Below are 16,343 nucleotides of genomic sequence, written 5' to 3' on the forward strand. Positions count from 1 at the left end.
CTTTCACTCTCAATAGGAAAGTGATTATGCAAGAGAGGAGAGAGAGAGAGAGAGATGCGGACAGCACATGACGGTGTCGAGGCCATGGGACAAGGGGGCAAAACAGATTGAGGATAGTGATATGGAGCTGCAATGGCACTCTGGGAGGAGACCAAGAGGTCCCCACAAGATCTAGTTTTATCGGGACCCCTTCCTGAGAGTATCAGAGTATGGATTGATCATCACGCCTCAAAATCTGTAGGAGAGACGGGTTACTCATGCGCTGAGGATTGCCATAGTACAAATGTGTGTCTCATGTTACCAATTGAGGCTCGAGACAGGGAGAGCTGCAAGTACACCTAGAGAGCAGTGGACTTGCAGACTATGTACACTAGCAGCAGAAGTGAAGACAGAGGAGCACTTTCGATGTGTTTGCCCTGCTTTCTATGAGATCCAAGGGCTGCTTTCAGGAGGGACATGGATTCAGTCCACTCTCGTGCCTGATCCACTTCTATGACCAGGCATGTGTTGGCCTCTTTTTGATGGAGATGCGGTGACGCAGGGAGGCTCCATTACATCAAATCAAACAGCAGGAGGGACAGCACCACAGGGCACTGATTGGACACATAGGCACGTTACTGAGTTTTATGCCTTTGAGTTAGCCCCCCAACACATCGGAGTAGAGGATGAGATAGCTGACATGAGGGCAACATGGATCAACGAGTAGAGATGACGCAGAGCAAGGCACCATAGAGGGTGGTTAGAGCACGCACGATAGAGGTCCAACCCATCGCTACTCTACTCAAAGGAGACCGACCCACCCGAGGTGTCACCCTTGATGCCACCTACTGCATATAGAGATCTCAGAGACCACGCCCTCCGCGACGGTGAGAGACAGCTCGCCAATGATGAGTCTACAGTGCATGAAGTTGTTGTGTTTGATGTTGATGGACTGAAGGGAAATGAGTTTATGGTGGATACACCTCATGTTGATGCTCAACATATGGATGAGTGGTCTGGCTATAGTCTTAGTTTGGCAGTTTGTCCAGAGGAAGAGTTGGAAACCAATGATGTAGGTTGCAAATTGGATGACCATGAGATGGAAGTTGATGATCAGATGTTTGTTAATTTAGTATATGATTATGAGTGGAATTCAGATGTGTCAAAGAGGAGTAGAGGTGAGGAATGGTTGTTTCCATCACAAGATTATGTGAGCTGGTATGGAGGAGGAAACACAATAGTATATATTGATGATGCCATATATAAAGAACCCAGGGGGTTGCTGAAAATGGAAGATCATGACAAAATGTATCAAAGGTTATTTGAAAGAGGAAAATGCTTGAAGAATTGGAAGGTGTATGCACCGAGATTTCTGTTTGATCCACGAGGATAAATAGTCTCTGTTTGTACAGCAGAAGAGTGGGGTTGCTAAAGGTGTGTCAAGATTTTTGAAAACCCCAAACTCAACTTGTACATGTGTACATGACTGATGTTCCGTATTGTGGTAAAGTCATGGGAGCACTCATTGACTCAGTGTGGGCGTCATGGATGTGTGGTTGTATGTGGCAATCAAGCTTTAGGCTATGATGGAAGTGTATGTGCAAGGGAAATGATGAGCCCAAGGTGTGGGAGCACCAGGCTAATCCAGAGCATGGTATCCAAAGTATGACGAGGTTTTGTTGTGGGATGACATACACCTTTCATGGTTGTCCCGAGTTCTTTCTGTATGAGGGCATGAGCATTTTTTTGTCGTGGTTGTCTTGTAAATCCATGGGGTCGGGATTGTGTTCATCATATGTGAATGGTTGGTGGGCAATTAGATGCTAAATGCTGGTGGCATGCATTTGTGTGCACATAGTCAATGAATATGTGCTTAAGTGCCTTGGTGTATGAAATTGTGGGAATCCTTGGAGAGTGGTAAAAGGCAAAGGTGACGTGGCACTTATCAAAAAGGCATGCAAAGGTGGCTACATGAGGACGAGGTGAGGAGCTTCTGGATGGCGAGGTGGCAAGAGTGCAGGGAGAGAAAAGATACCGAGGAGCTTCGTGAGCTCTAGAAGAAGGGGAGCGCTACTTATGGTAGAAGTGGAGGAGCGGGTGGAGATGGGAGATAAGAGAATGGGAGATGGTGAGCAGGAGAGGCTCATAGTGGAGACGAAGAGAACCGTAAGCTTGAAGAAGGCCTAGTGGAGGATCGCAATACGCAGCTGGAGATGGAGGGCGAGCTGTAGAGACAAGAGCGGAGCTCAGAAGGAGCTTGGACTGCAGGGGTGGAGTGACTACAGGACCTGGAGGCTCTCGGACAGCCGGGGGGAGCCCTGAGTCGGCTGCTCCTATTGTGGAGCGGGGAAGGCCTACACCGGAAGCTACGAAGGAGGTAAAAGATCGCGCAAGGAGAAGAGGTAAAACGGGTGGTCGGTGGGCCGGGAGTTCCGAGAAGGAGAGTTGCCAGGAGACAGATGAATAGACGGGAGAGCTCGATGCAAAGGGGAAGCTGGTGTGAGTTTCTCGTAAAGGAGGCCATGAGCTGCTGGAGAGGTCGATGGTAGCTGGTTGCAGATGGGCGTCGCTACTACAGGGGCTGGGGGTTACACGACAGAGGGGGATCCCTCAGAGGAGCTTCAGAGAGCAAGGAGGCTATGAGATATGGAGGAGACGGGCGATAGGGGGAGTGCAGCGAGGATATGAGCTGGCTGGCCGACACACAGTAACAAAAGATGATCAAGCAAGAGTTCACAGGCAGGGTGGTGGTATCATTTTCTAGAGGCTGAGAAGAGGGTGGGCAGCAAGAGATCGGAGGACTCACGCTGGAGGTCGAAGATTGCATAGGAGCAGAGGTCAAGGAGTTTGGAGGGTGAAGATCCCAAAAGAGAACACACAGGAAGGCTACGGAAGGTGAGCTTGGCTCGATGTGAGCTTGGAGGCGAGTGGATAGCAACCAAGACCAAGGTGCGTGAGCTCACAGAAGGGCCTCTTGATTGAAGAAGAGAACCGTGAGTAGGAGAATAGCTATGAGGTAGCTCTACCTCATATAGCTTGAAGGCAGAGATGAGCAAGAAAGGTGGGTTGCATCATTTCTAGTGTTGTTGATGAACTATGGGGAAATAGTGGTTATGGCCAGAGTATGAGTTGTATATAGAGGTGTGTAGAGGCCAGGATGTTGAATGAATGCCTTTTGCCTTCTGATAGTGTTGTTCAGTTGTTTTAAACGTGGATGAGGGTGGCTGTGAAGGCGGATTAGGCTCTACTGCTTTTGTCCATCCAACGGCTTCAGGCCCCTTTTCAGATTCCTCGCCTACCTAGATCAGAGATGCCTCACGGCCTTCATTCACGAGGGGGTCTAACACAAAGAGTACTTACTCAGGCGACGGGGCTTGGCCACACCACCAAACACCTCTCAAAGCAGGATCACAGAGTTCTTCCCATCGAGTGATATTGATCGTCCAGTCTCTAGCCACACGTGACAGAGACCCCGACGCGACGATCGCAGCACGACACACGAGGCATCGAGGGGACACACAGATCACTCTGGGGGAGCTCCCGTCATTGTTTAGACCCGGGACACGTTCCACGGGAGTCACGGTGGCTCTGGTCTTGCGTCGAGCCTCCTCCAGAAGACCGAGACACACGGCACTCCTTGACAAACGCCAACGTCCCATCACCAGCTATGCACCAACTAGGGCGACATGACATACACAGGATTCCGCTCCGCTCTAGTCTTTTTTCTTTTCATTGTTACACCCTCATGTATTTGATTATGTATGATCAGACTTAGGACTCAGCACGGGTGATGATGCTCGTTTAGTAGCTCCACCCTTACTATGATTTGTATCAGGTTTTCTTTCAATCTCATAGACCCATCGGTCTTCCGAAGACTCTAATAAAATTTCTTTCTTTCTTTCTTTCTTTCACACTTGGCTTTCAAAACAGCCCTACAGAGGCTACCCTTTGCATCCGCAAGCGTGGGAAAGATTTGCTGATTTTAGCCTTGTATGTGGATGACATGCTTGTAACTAGGACACATGCTCAGCAAATTGCAGATTTTAAAGTTGATTTGCAGCAAACATTTGCTATGTCTGATCTTGGTCTTCTGCACTACTATCTGGGCATTCAATTTGCTAGCCGTGAGGGGGGCATTTGGATGTCACAATCCAAGTACATTGGACAGCTTTTGCAGCATTTTCAGTTTGAGGATTGCAAGCCAGTATCCACACCATTAGAGACTGGTTTTCACTTCTCTTCTGAGGATGGCAACGGTACATGTGATGTCACTCTCTATCAGCAGGCAGTTGGTTGTTTGATTTACCTATGCCATATGAGACCTGATCTACAGTATGCTGTCTCAAAATCTATGCACCATTGGCATGCCGTGAAGCGTGTTTTCAGATATCTTAAAGGCACTCAGCATTTAGGTCTTCTTTATAGAACTGATACTTCACTTGTCATGCATGGGTTCACTGATAGTGATAGGGCTGGTTGTTCTGACACCCGTGTGTCACATAGTGGCAACTGTTTTACGCTTGGTACTTCATGTGTTTCTTGGTATTCAGCAAGAAATAGAGTACATTTGCTACTTCTAGTTGTGAAGCTGAGTACGGAGCGGCTTTTACAACTACAGTAGAGTGTGTTTAGCTTCGGAAGCTACTTGCAGATCTTTGTGCATGTCAGACTGCTCCTACCGTCATCTTCATTGATAGTCAAAGTGCTTTGGATGTCGCACGGAATCCAGTTTTCGCACAAAGCACATTGAGGTTCACTATCACTATGTAAGAGAGCGATTATCAGCAGGTAATATTGAGTTGTCTTGATGTTCCCACTGAAGACAACTTGGCAGATCTTTTTAAAAAGGCTCTACCTTGACCTAAGTTTGAGGCTTTTCGGCAAGCTTTAAACTTAGTACCTTTTGTAACTTGATCTGTTGTACTCTGTACAACCATAGGTTGCTATATCCTACGGGACGAACATGTGCAACCATGACACTAGATATTTAGGTATCCTGAGCCATGTCCAAGATACTTCAGCCCATACCATGGAAGGGGGTTTGTAGGCTATCCATAGATGCCACTTATACCTTGGTATGAGCCTTGTAGGCCTAGTTATAGTCAGTCAGGACTATTGGTACAGTTAGTTTATGTACCATCTAGGTTAGTTAGGACACTTAGTCTAGTTAGGGCAGTTAGCCCTAAGGTTTTGTTATGTTGGCTCTCCCTTGAGCCTCCACACTTCAGTTTTGCAGCAATCCATTACAACATCTCGTTTTTCTCCATTGTGCTTCCATTTTTTAGCTTCCATTGCTTCCAACACCCAACAATAGTACCAGAACTAGATGCAGCTAAGCTCGGGATAGTGAGACACTTTGCAGATGCACCACAGGTGAATGAGTATGGACGACATCTACTTGAGCTAGGGGCTGTTCATGATTTGATCATTTACAATGGTCTACAGAGATGGCCATCATCCGCGATGGTCTCACTTGTTTCCCACATGGCGGAGGGACAAGCACAGTGGACTACCTATTGGGTCCCTTGGCATTTACCTCATGGATATACGACTTTATTGTGCCCCCTCCCCCACTCAGTGCTGATCACTCGTACCTAGCCTTTTGTATCTCTACCACTATGCTAACTATGGAGAGGGTCCCGCCCGTGCCCACTCATGTACAGGTTCACTTTGATCGTGCCCTAGACCCCATCTATGTGAGCAACTTGGTGAAAGGACTTCCAGCCCTACTACTTGGAGATGTTCTAGACCTCGCCCACGCCTCAGACACCCTTTCCACAGTAGTCATGAACACAGCCATCAGGTCTTTCCCCACAACTTGATCTGCACGTGCCTCACTAGGGAAGATGCCACAGAATCCTTGGTATGATGATGAGTACAGAGAGATGAGAGCTCACCTCACATGCAAGCGAGCCCTTGGCCACTTGACATTATCCGAGGCACAATGGATTTCACGACGACTGACACGTCGTAGTTAGTGACCTTCAATGGTAAAAACTTTGCTTCCTGGCAACTCGCTACCCATTTACTCTTCATACAAAAGGGACTTTGGCATATCGTTGCTCGTACTGAGAAGAAGCCGAAAGAACGCTCTCATGATGCAGATAAAATTCCCATGTGGGAGCAGAAGGATGAGAAGGCAATTAGCTAAATGGGTAGAGCTTTAGGACCTGAATACTTCCACCATCTTGATGTGAAAGCCACGGCAACAGAGAATTGGCAAACACTGGAAACTCTATTCGGAGTTCACATGAAGCACTCGAAATCGATTTGGAGAGGATCTCCATTCTTCTCTAAGTTTTCTTCAAGTCTAGGAGACTGGGATAGGTTATCACCAACTGCCTTGTTTGCCTACGGCATGGCGTACAAGGCTAGTATTGGATATTCCCCCTTCCAATTTGTGTATGGATTGGAAGCGATTATGCCTTATGACTTTCGCATGAAAGCTACGTGGGTGTTTCAAGAGGTCTTTGATTATCTTGAAGCTTGCATCTTGGAGCGGCTGTGAGAATTGGAAGAGTTGGAGGAACATTGTAGAGAAGCCATCTTTGCTTAGCAAGTATGGCAAGCACGAAAAAAGGCATGGCAATGATAGAAATCTTTGCTATTAAGGATTGAAGGTTGGTGACTTAGTATTGTTGTACTCCAGTAAGTTTGTGAAGCACAAGCCCAAGTTCATCACCACATGGATAGGCCCCTTCTTCATTACAAAGATTATTCCGAGTGGGGGGTTTATTTGGCAGCTTTGGAGGGTAAGATCTCAAATACAACTTGTGAATGGGTCACTAGTAAAGAAGTATCATGCTCACTGAGAACACTGCTCTCGGTTGCTTCTATAAATACTGCTTTGTTTTTTTTAAGAAAGAAAGAGTGCATGTTGCTTCATTCATTTCACCGTGAGTTGTATTTTTTGCTTGGTAGCAGATGAATTCAATGTATTCATAGCTCCTTCAGAGAGTGACAATAGGACCTTGGAAAATGTAAGGAGAGAGACAATTATCATAGGTACTCCATTCTTCCTTGTCCCCTTTGGTGACAGAAAAAGACGGAATGTCCTTGAACTCATAACATCGTTGGTGATATAGGACACAAGAGAACCTTGGTCACACATCAAAGAAATGGTGACATAGGACAAAGGATAACCCTCATCACATGTCAAAGATTGGTGTCATAAGACACAGGAGAACCTAGAGAGAGAACCTTGGTGGTCGGCTACTCAAACTACAACTGCTAGTTCATATATCTTGTGAGTCTAAAGGTGTTGAATAGGTATTGATACCTTGCTAGTCTTCGGAACCATGCCAATAGACATATAGTTAGTAATTATTAGTCAATGGTTTGTAATTTACATGGGATATGCTTAGGTCTATATCGGTGAGGTTCACTGTCACACCATTTCTCACAATGTTTAAAAATATTGTTACCACATTAGGCTTTTTCCTTGACCATTTGCCTCACACAATTTTCTAGTTTAATAAATTTCTCGCTACAATAACCTATTGACATGATACGGATCAAAGATATGTCTAGGTGAGATTCACCTTACTATCATTTTCATAATGTTTGATAATATTATTACTAAATTAGGCTTTTCACCAGACCATGGTGACATAAGGTTCTCTAATTTATTAACTTTTGCCCTATCACATACACAAGAGAAATGTGCCTAGAATCTAAAAACATTACTAAGGGGCCCTGGAGGTTAACCTAACCAAAAGGCGATACTTTCTACAATCTCAGATTGGCCATCTCAATTGAGTAGATCATCACAAAATGAGGAGAGGGGTGTGACAAGGATAGTTGTAGGTAGGCATGCATGGATTTTATGACGCAATAGCTAGTGAGCATGCTGAAGAACCAGGGCCCGTATCTGCATAGGCTCCCATCTAGATACTGAAAGGGCTCTCGATGTATGACCTTACCCCAACAATGCTGCAGAATAAAATAAAAACAACACGTGTCATGAAATTCAAGCACCACACATCACAAGTTTTGCTTTCTATGGCTCAGCAATAACATTGGAATAGTCATCAAGCCATGTTCTTGTGCAAAGCTATAATTCTAATGAATTCTTTGATATAATGGGGATTTACTTTGTGCTCTGTCCTTTTGGCCATGTTTACTCAATTTAAAGTATCATGCAAGGGTAGTAATTTTGATAGTTCTAATCAATCCATTGCTTGAGGTGTCCTTTTCCAAGTCATCATGATCCCCGTCATGAATCTCTCACCTCTATTGACTTCCCCTCTCCTTGAACCAGAATGTCTGTCTGAATTTATACCATGTGGATATGCATGCAATTGCTAATAGGATTTTCATGATCCTCACCTTTAACACCTGATTTGCAGATCCAAAACCACAAACAAAAAACTCAGTTTCTCCATCTCCATCAATATCAGCAGCACATACGCCATAATGCAGCTGGAACAAAGATCAACAAGAAATATACAAAGCGTTACTATCACACAATGGACAGACTGAAAGACACTACATTTCAATTCCCACACGAAAGATTCCTTTTTAACTTTTGCCTTTCCATTCAGCATAAACTATACCCACCAAATGGGAGACCAAAAGGGACAAGAACTTATAAGGGAACTTAGGGTATAGGAGGCAAAGTACATGAAATTCTAAATCCGTTAAAGGTGGTGCCTAAAAGGGTTGCACTATAGCATATAAATTATAAGGGAACTCAGGGTATAGGAGGCAAAGTACATGAAATTCTAAATCCGTTAAAGGTAGTGCCTAAAAGGGTTGCACTATAGCATATAAATTATTACTGATAAAAGCTAGCAATTACATGCAGTCTCACAACCTTACACAGAGAGACAAAGCACAGAAAGCCACCAGGACAGCAAAAACCAAATGGTAGGAGGAATTCCGGACGTTTTGGGAAGAGTGACAAATCCAGAGGAAAGAGATTGTTGCTTTCTTGGGGCAAGAGAAGAGACCAGTAGGCGCTTATATTGTTCATCCCGGGGCTACAGATAACTTCATCTTAGAGGATTTAGCCCTGAGGCTGGGGATAAAGACGAAGGAGTTGGCCAAGGCTCTAGATGCTGACCAGATGTTATGTGGGGAGCCTGTGCCAGTTACTCCCTTGATAGGGAAGCTCCGTCTTCATGTACAAAACTTTGTTGATCAAGAAGATTTCTTCAGCTCCCCACTAAAACATCATGATGCGGTTTTGGGTATGCCTTGGTTCCATCGCAAGGCAATGAAGCTAACCCTTCCTGAGAGAGTGCTTGAATTTGTATATAGGGGTAAATCGCAGTGTGTGGTTGCCGGGAATAGAGGGGAGACCATCCCCATTGTATCTGATATTTCAATTGGAAAAGCAATAAAGTCTGTAGTTTCAGCGTATATGGTTTTTATAAAAGAAAGAGCTGTTGAAATGCATGCTGAAATGAATGAGGCAGTTTCAGTTTCTTGTAGACTTTAAAGATTGTTTTCCTACCCCCTAAGAGACCTGAAGATCATGGCATAGAGCTTATTCCTTGTAGTGAGCCACCTAATAGGCCCCCATTTAGAGTTAGTGCAACTCAGCGAGAAGAAATCACGGCCCAAGTGCAGGTTTTGTTGTCCAAGGGGCTGATTCCACCTAGTTCCTCTCCATTTTGTTTCCCTCTACTGCTTGTACAGAAGAAAGATGGTTCATTGCGAATGTGCGTCAACTATCACGCACTGAACAAAATGACCATCAAGAACAGATTCCCAATTTCGTGCATCAATGATGTGTTAGAACAGTTAAATGGAGCTTCAGTTTTCAGCCAGATAGACTCAAAGATTGGTTATCACCAAGTCAGGATACAACCACAAGATGTGCACAAGACAGCATTTGGCACTACTTTTCAGCTGTACAAGTATTATATTTTGGGTGCAGACTCTACCATAAAGATTGATCACCAAAGTATGAGATATTTATTGATTCTGACTAAGCTCTCCGAGAAGCACATGAAATGGGCAAACATGTTGTCAATGTACCATCTTCAAATTGTCCATACTCCGGGAGCTCTGAACAGAGTGGCAGATGCCTTATCTCGAAAACTCCAGGTGAACAATGTAACTATTGCTTATCATAGGGATCTGGAAGACATGAGGGAGCAATATGCTAATGATGAAGATTTTGGTGAGATTTTACAGCAAGTGCAAGAGGGGCAGTCCACCAGTCACTAAAGATGGGTATCTAATGAAAGATGACTACTTATGCATCACCCAAGAGATGAGGCAAAAGATCTTGGAGGTATGCCATGCACCTCCATAAGCTGGACATAGGGGAATTACAGCAACAACTCAAGCATTGGAGAGGTATTTCTTTTGGCCAGCGATGCGAAAAGACATGCATCAATTTGTTACAGAATGCCATACCTGTCAGAAGGTCAAATATGGCAGACGGAAAGCACTTGGCCTACTTATGCCTCTTCCCGTGCCCCAGGCACTATGGGAAAGTATCGCAATGGACTTCACTTTTTATTTGCCAAGATCAAAGTCAGGGAATGGGACTATCATTGATAGATTCAGCAACCAAGCTCATTTCATTCTGTTCGTAAAACTGTAAAGGCAAATCATATAGCTAAGCTTTTCATGGCACAGATCTTAAGCACCATGGTATGCCTAAGTCCATTGTCAGTGACCGAGATCCTAGAATGACCAGTCTATTCTAGAGAGCTCTTTCCTATAACATGGGGACGAATCTGAATTTTTCTTCTTCTTTCCATCCCCAAACAAATGGTCAAAGTGGAGTAGGAAATTCTATAGTGTTGGATTTATTGAAATGCTACGTGGCTGACCAAAGTTGCAGACTTGGAGGAAAAGTACCTACCATTGGTGGAGTTTGCATATAATAGTACAGTTCATAGCTCCACAGGGAAAGCCCCCTTTGAGGTCATCTATGGGAAGGTGAATCTACCACCTATCCTGAGGACTAAACATGAAATATTAGCAGCTGATCAGTTTGTCAGAGACCTCCAGACAGCTTTCAGCCAGGTCTAGACAACAATAGAAAGGTCTCAAGAAAGCATAAGAAGGCTACATATAAGCATATAGGAGATAGTTAGATCTCAAGTGAGAGGATTGGAAGCTTCTGAAGTTCAAGAAAGCTAGGCTCCGCAAGCTTAAGGGCAAAGAAAAAGTGTATGCAAAGTTATCTCCCAGATACTATGGCCCTTTCAGGGTTACAGATGAGATTAATAAGGTTGCATATAGATTGGCACTGCCAGAGCATTGGAGGATTCACAATGCCTTTCATGTGAGTCTTCTAAAGAAATATCACGGACCGGAGCCTACAGATCCAGTAACAGAGGATCCACCAGATGTGGACGAGTTGGAGGAGGTCCTTCAGCCAGAACATTTTGTGTATCATACTGTACGCAAAGGTCCCCAGGAGAAAGGAATTTTACAGGTATCTTGTAAAATTCAAAAACTATTCGGCACTGGATGCCAAGTGGATGGATGAAGACGTGTTGTCTAATCATCCATAGCTTTTGGATATTTACAAGGAAGCCGAGGGAATGTCGCCAAATTGAAAATATTCCATTTCCAAAGTCAAAGTTTCAGTTGAACATTTATTTGATCATAATTAAAGAGTCTTGTTTATTTAATTATGTTCAAAAAGTTATCTTTTATTGGGCAAAGTATTGACTTCGATCAAAGATACTTAACCTTGGTCAAGTATACTTAACCACGGTTAGGAGGACTTGGCGTATGCCAAGAGGATTAACTACGGCTAACCAAAGAACTTCTAACTCCGGTCGGTAACTCTGGTCAGAAAGAGTTGACTTTGGTCAACAAGACTTGGCTTTGGCCAAAGCAAGCTGACTCTGGTCAAACTAGATAATTACCGACTCCGGTCGGAGAGTTCTAGCATTAATTAAGGCGCCTTGACCCCTGGTCAAAGTCCTTAATTACGGCTAGAAGGGTTGCCTTCGGTCAACCACTTAATTATTTTATGTGCACACAGTGACTAGGATTGGTCCACATATTATTATTTGCATGCGAAGCGCTGACCATTAATGGGTGCCATGGTTGTGCGCCTTGGTTAATGGTTGCAAATACCAAGAGGGATTAAAGACCCAAGAAATATGGAGCTGAGCGATCAATTAGGACTTGTTCGCATGAGCCAGTGCTACGAAGACCCCAGAATTTGTTCTTTGAGGCATGTAATTAAAGCTAGTCTTTGGACAAGTGGTATGTTGCCAAGACAGTATGAGCTTGTGAAGCTCTTGTAAAAGGGATGTACGTACGTTTTGTTTTTCCAGCTTTCGGTTGAAGCTTGTAAATTTTTTCTGATCAATAAAATCCTTTGGGGGTCCAGCCCGACAAGTTGTCCTGGGCCCTAGTGACTTGCACAGAGAGGGAGAGAGAGAGAAAGAGAGAGTAAGTGTGAAAAGATTTTGCTACGCTTATTCTCCATAGTGATTGTGAGAAGAAGAAGTTTTTGAGCTATGCAATTAAGGAGCATACCTTGGAGGGATTTGCAGCTATGAGATAAGAGGCATCTTTGAACATAGCTTCAGTTGAAAAGCTAAACTTTGCATCTCTGGTACATTTACTAGGATCTAGAAAAGCTCTCTCCCAAATTTGCTGATGCCGTAAAGATTGGCAAGCCTTTCTGTACAGCAGAAATTTTGTAGAGTAACCTGTAAAATGGGAAGCCATGGAAAACTCCACATGAATGTGGCACTTTGGAATCATGTTAATGTCGATAAAAAAGACAGCTATGCCAGATTTGCAGAAAATAAAAGATGCAAAATGCAGACCACACCCTTCTCTATTTTGGCGTCACACAGCAAAGCCGGCTCTCAAACAGAACAAAGTTTCTTACTACTGTCCATACCATCAAAGCAAGACTAACTCACATAGCTTTACAAAGTGTATACATCAGTTAGCATGTCTAATCTCTCATAGACCTTGTTCTTACTAAAATATCTTTAAATAATTTTGCAAGTCCTACAATCCTATTGGGTCGCCCCAGATGCTAATAACTGGACACTCTCTCTCTCTCTCTCTCTCTCTCTCTCTCTCTCTCCTGATCAGCACGTTACAAGAGTTGCAGCTCCCAAAGATCATGATCTAGGGGGTCATGAGTCTATATGAGTCCGTCCGAGGGAGGGTACGTGCCCCAGGAGGTCTATCAGATTGAGTTGAGAGCATTATCGGACTGAAACAAGGCTGCCCCCTTTCACCGACTCTCTTTGGGCTCCATATCGATGAGATCACTTCCATTGTAGACCACGTAGGTGGAGAGGGTTCACTCATGGCTGACTTGATCATGCAAATATTGTTGTGCGCAGATGACATAGTCCTCATATCATCCTCAGCAAACGGGTTACAGAAACATCTAGAGGCTCTGGAGATGTTCTGCAGAGAGAGACTTGACAGTTAACCTTGACAAAACCAAGGTTATGATCTTCAACACCTCACGAGCAGTATCCCGTCGCCATGGCTTCACATATTGACACGAGCCAGTGGATATAGTGCAGTCTTACACATATTCGGGGATCATGTTCATTGGACCCGGTTTCACGATGACCCATGCAGCTACGGCACGACTCACACAAGGGCAAGGTGCTCTGGCTTGACTAGAGAGGCAATGTTTCAGGCACACTTCCAGGACCCTCTGACAAAGGGTTGATTCGGAGCAAGCCCTCAATCCCCCATTAGATCATACAGCCAAAGTTTGCCATAACCCCTCTCCAGGTTGATGCTATCTTTGAGAGTGACTTTCCTCCTCAGAGTCTGAGCCTTACCCCAGTGGAGATTACCGAGACTAGCATTAGAGTCTTCCACGTGACTAGCAGGGAGTGGTTTGATACAGCATGGTACGCATATGTATCTACATGGTTTGGTAGTCACGGCATTCCCTTCAATACAGCATGGATGCACCACCCAAGATGATCCCACGAGATGAGATCAACCATATCATACAGTTGGACCTCCTCTAGCACATACATCTAGGGCTTGGGCTGGGGAAGGAGTTCCCCACCAAGATCCAGTTCTACCATGGCCACTTCCTGAGGGTTTCGGAGCATGATCTCGTCATCAAACCTCAATACCTTGAGGATAGAAGAGTCTCACATGCATTGAGGATCGCCATCGGTCAGTTGAGAGTCTCATCACATCAGTTGCGGATCGTGCTAGGGAGAGCTCCATGCATACCCAGAGAGTCGAGGACCTGCACACTATGCCGGATTGAGGAGATTGAGATAGAGGACCACTTTCTATGTGTCTACCCAATCTAGGGCGATATCACTGCCTCTTTCAAGAGAGGCGTGGCTTTGGTTCACTTACGCTGTTGATCCATTTTCCTGATCAAGTTTGTGTTGCGCTCTATCTGATTGAGATGCAACGACAGAGACATATATACTGATGCGATAGACCAGAGAGCAGGAAGGATTGATGCCACAGGCCACCGAGATTGACAAAGCACAGACACTTGTTACAGATTTCTATGCATCTGAGTTAGTTGCCAGTGAGGCTAAGGGAGAGGAGCTTGATAAGATGAGAGCATCATGGATTAGTAGTAGGAGTCCCCACCACGATGCTACTAGAAGAGACACACACTCCACGTGCGACACGGAGAGGGACCAGAGCACGCACGATCGAGGTTCGGTCTATTTCAGCCCTCCTTAGAGGTGACCACTAGAGACGAGGCGTCACCCTTGACGTAGCCCACTAGATCTAGAGATTGAGGAGACCACTCCCTCCACCGCATCGAGAGACGGCTCAACAGACACATATACGAGAGCTCCTCACATCTCATTAGAGAGGGCATGTACTAGGGACGTTAGCTCTGAACACGTATACTCTGCTGAGATATTTTGAGATATTTTGCTACTCTACTATTTTGTTCACTAGCTTACCACTTTAGCATTCAGCAATGGCCTTAGTGAGACTTTTTCTTCAGCCCCTAGTGGCTTCTATGAGTTACCTTTTGGTTTCGCACTTTGTCTCATAGGCCTCCTGCAGAGGTTAATACATCTTTGTTTCTTTCTTTCTTGGAGGTTCAATTATGCGATATGCCACGGCTTTCACCCCACTTGAAGTACCACCCCCATCATGCCAAAATACAGGGTAGTACATCCCATGGACACCAGGAACTACCACACTCTTATGCTTGGTCACACTCTGGCGAGACTCTGGCCAAGCTTGTTAGAAACGAGAGTGTGAGAGGAAGAGAGCTAAACGTAGTACTTGCAATAGAAGAAGAGACTAATACAAGTAGTGGGATGGGTTTTGTCTAAGTGACAAAACCTTATCCTTCACTAACCGTAGTTAGTGAACTAACTGGTGCCCCTAACCTACTTATTACATTACATTGGTCACTGCTGAATTATAATAATAATAATTCTAACACCCCCCTGCAGTGCCAATGTCATGTACAAGGAAATGATCAATCACCAAAAGGAGATAAGTTCAAGGCACTGCGAAATGCCTCAAACTTTTCACGTCGAAGTCCTTTGGTGAAGATGTCTGCAACATTGTCATGTGTTGACACATAGATCATACAGATCTCTCCTGCATGCAACTTCTCTCTGACATAGTGATAGTAAACCTCAATGTGCTTCGTGCGAGCATGAAACACAGGATTCTTTGCCACTGCTATAGCACTCTGACTATCAGTGAGAATCAGAGAAGAACCCTCCAATGAAAGACGAAGATCAGCAAATAAACGACGCAGCCAAAAACATTCAACTGTCGCTGTGAAAGCTGCCCTACACTCGGCTTCACATGAGGAGGTAGCCACTGTAGACTGTTTCTTGCTCAACCAAGAAATGCAAGCATGTCCTAGAAAGAAACAATTCCCACTCGTGGACTGCCTAGTATCATAGTCTCCAGCCCAATCTGAGTCACTGTAAGCATGCATCTACAAGTCACCCCCCTTGGGAAACATCAAGCCAAAAGACTTTGTATCTTGCAAGTAACGGAATATGCGTTTTACAACCTGCCAGTGCATAATCTTTGGGCTGTGCATATACCTGCTCACCTGAGAAACTGAAAACTGAATATCAGGTCGTGTATTGCAGAGATAAATGAGGCATCCAACAGCCTGACTATAGAGTGTGGCATCAATTGATTTACCCGCATCATGCATTGTCAGCTTCAGCCCCGGCTCCATGGGAGTGGACATATGCTTGCAATCATGCATGTTCAATCTATCCAAGAGCTTTTGAACATACTTGGACAACACATGACAATGCCACATTTCTCTTGAATAAACTGGATCCCCAAAAAGAAATGTAACAAGCCCAAGTCTGACATATCAAATGTAGCTTTCAATTGGGCCTTGAAATCTACAACTACTTCCTCATTTGATCCGGTGAGCAGCATGTCATCTACATAAAGAATGATGACAAAAATATCCC

The 16,343-nt window shown here is 44.6% G+C and overlaps 1 protein-coding gene across 6 annotated transcripts in view; it reads right to left on the reverse strand.

Annotated features, from left to right (window-relative positions):
• Window positions 1–16,343, reverse strand: part of LOC147895085 (uncharacterized) — a 163,196-nt gene that overhangs the window by 102,856 nt on the left and 43,997 nt on the right. For 4 of the 6 annotated variants that reach the window (XM_087383898.1, XM_087383897.1, XM_087383896.1 and 1 more), the window contains exons 2-3: window positions 12,442–12,617; window positions 8,308–8,400 (exon numbers count right to left, since the gene is read on the reverse strand). In XM_087383898.1, the coding sequence (XP_087240024.1) occupies window positions 8,308–8,400; window positions 12,442–12,617 (269 nt within the window). The remainder of the gene's footprint in view (window positions 1–8,307; window positions 8,401–12,441; window positions 12,618–16,343) is intronic. The other 2 variants (XM_087383901.1, XM_087383899.1) reach the window with 1 other exon arrangement.

The sequence above is a fragment of the Dipteris shenzhenensis genome, chromosome 13, assembly GCF_047967505.1.
Source record: "Dipteris shenzhenensis isolate YYH24624 ecotype China chromosome 13, Dip_SZ_1.0, whole genome shotgun sequence".
In the NCBI taxonomy this organism is placed as follows: Eukaryota; Viridiplantae; Streptophyta; class Polypodiopsida; order Gleicheniales; family Dipteridaceae; genus Dipteris; species Dipteris shenzhenensis.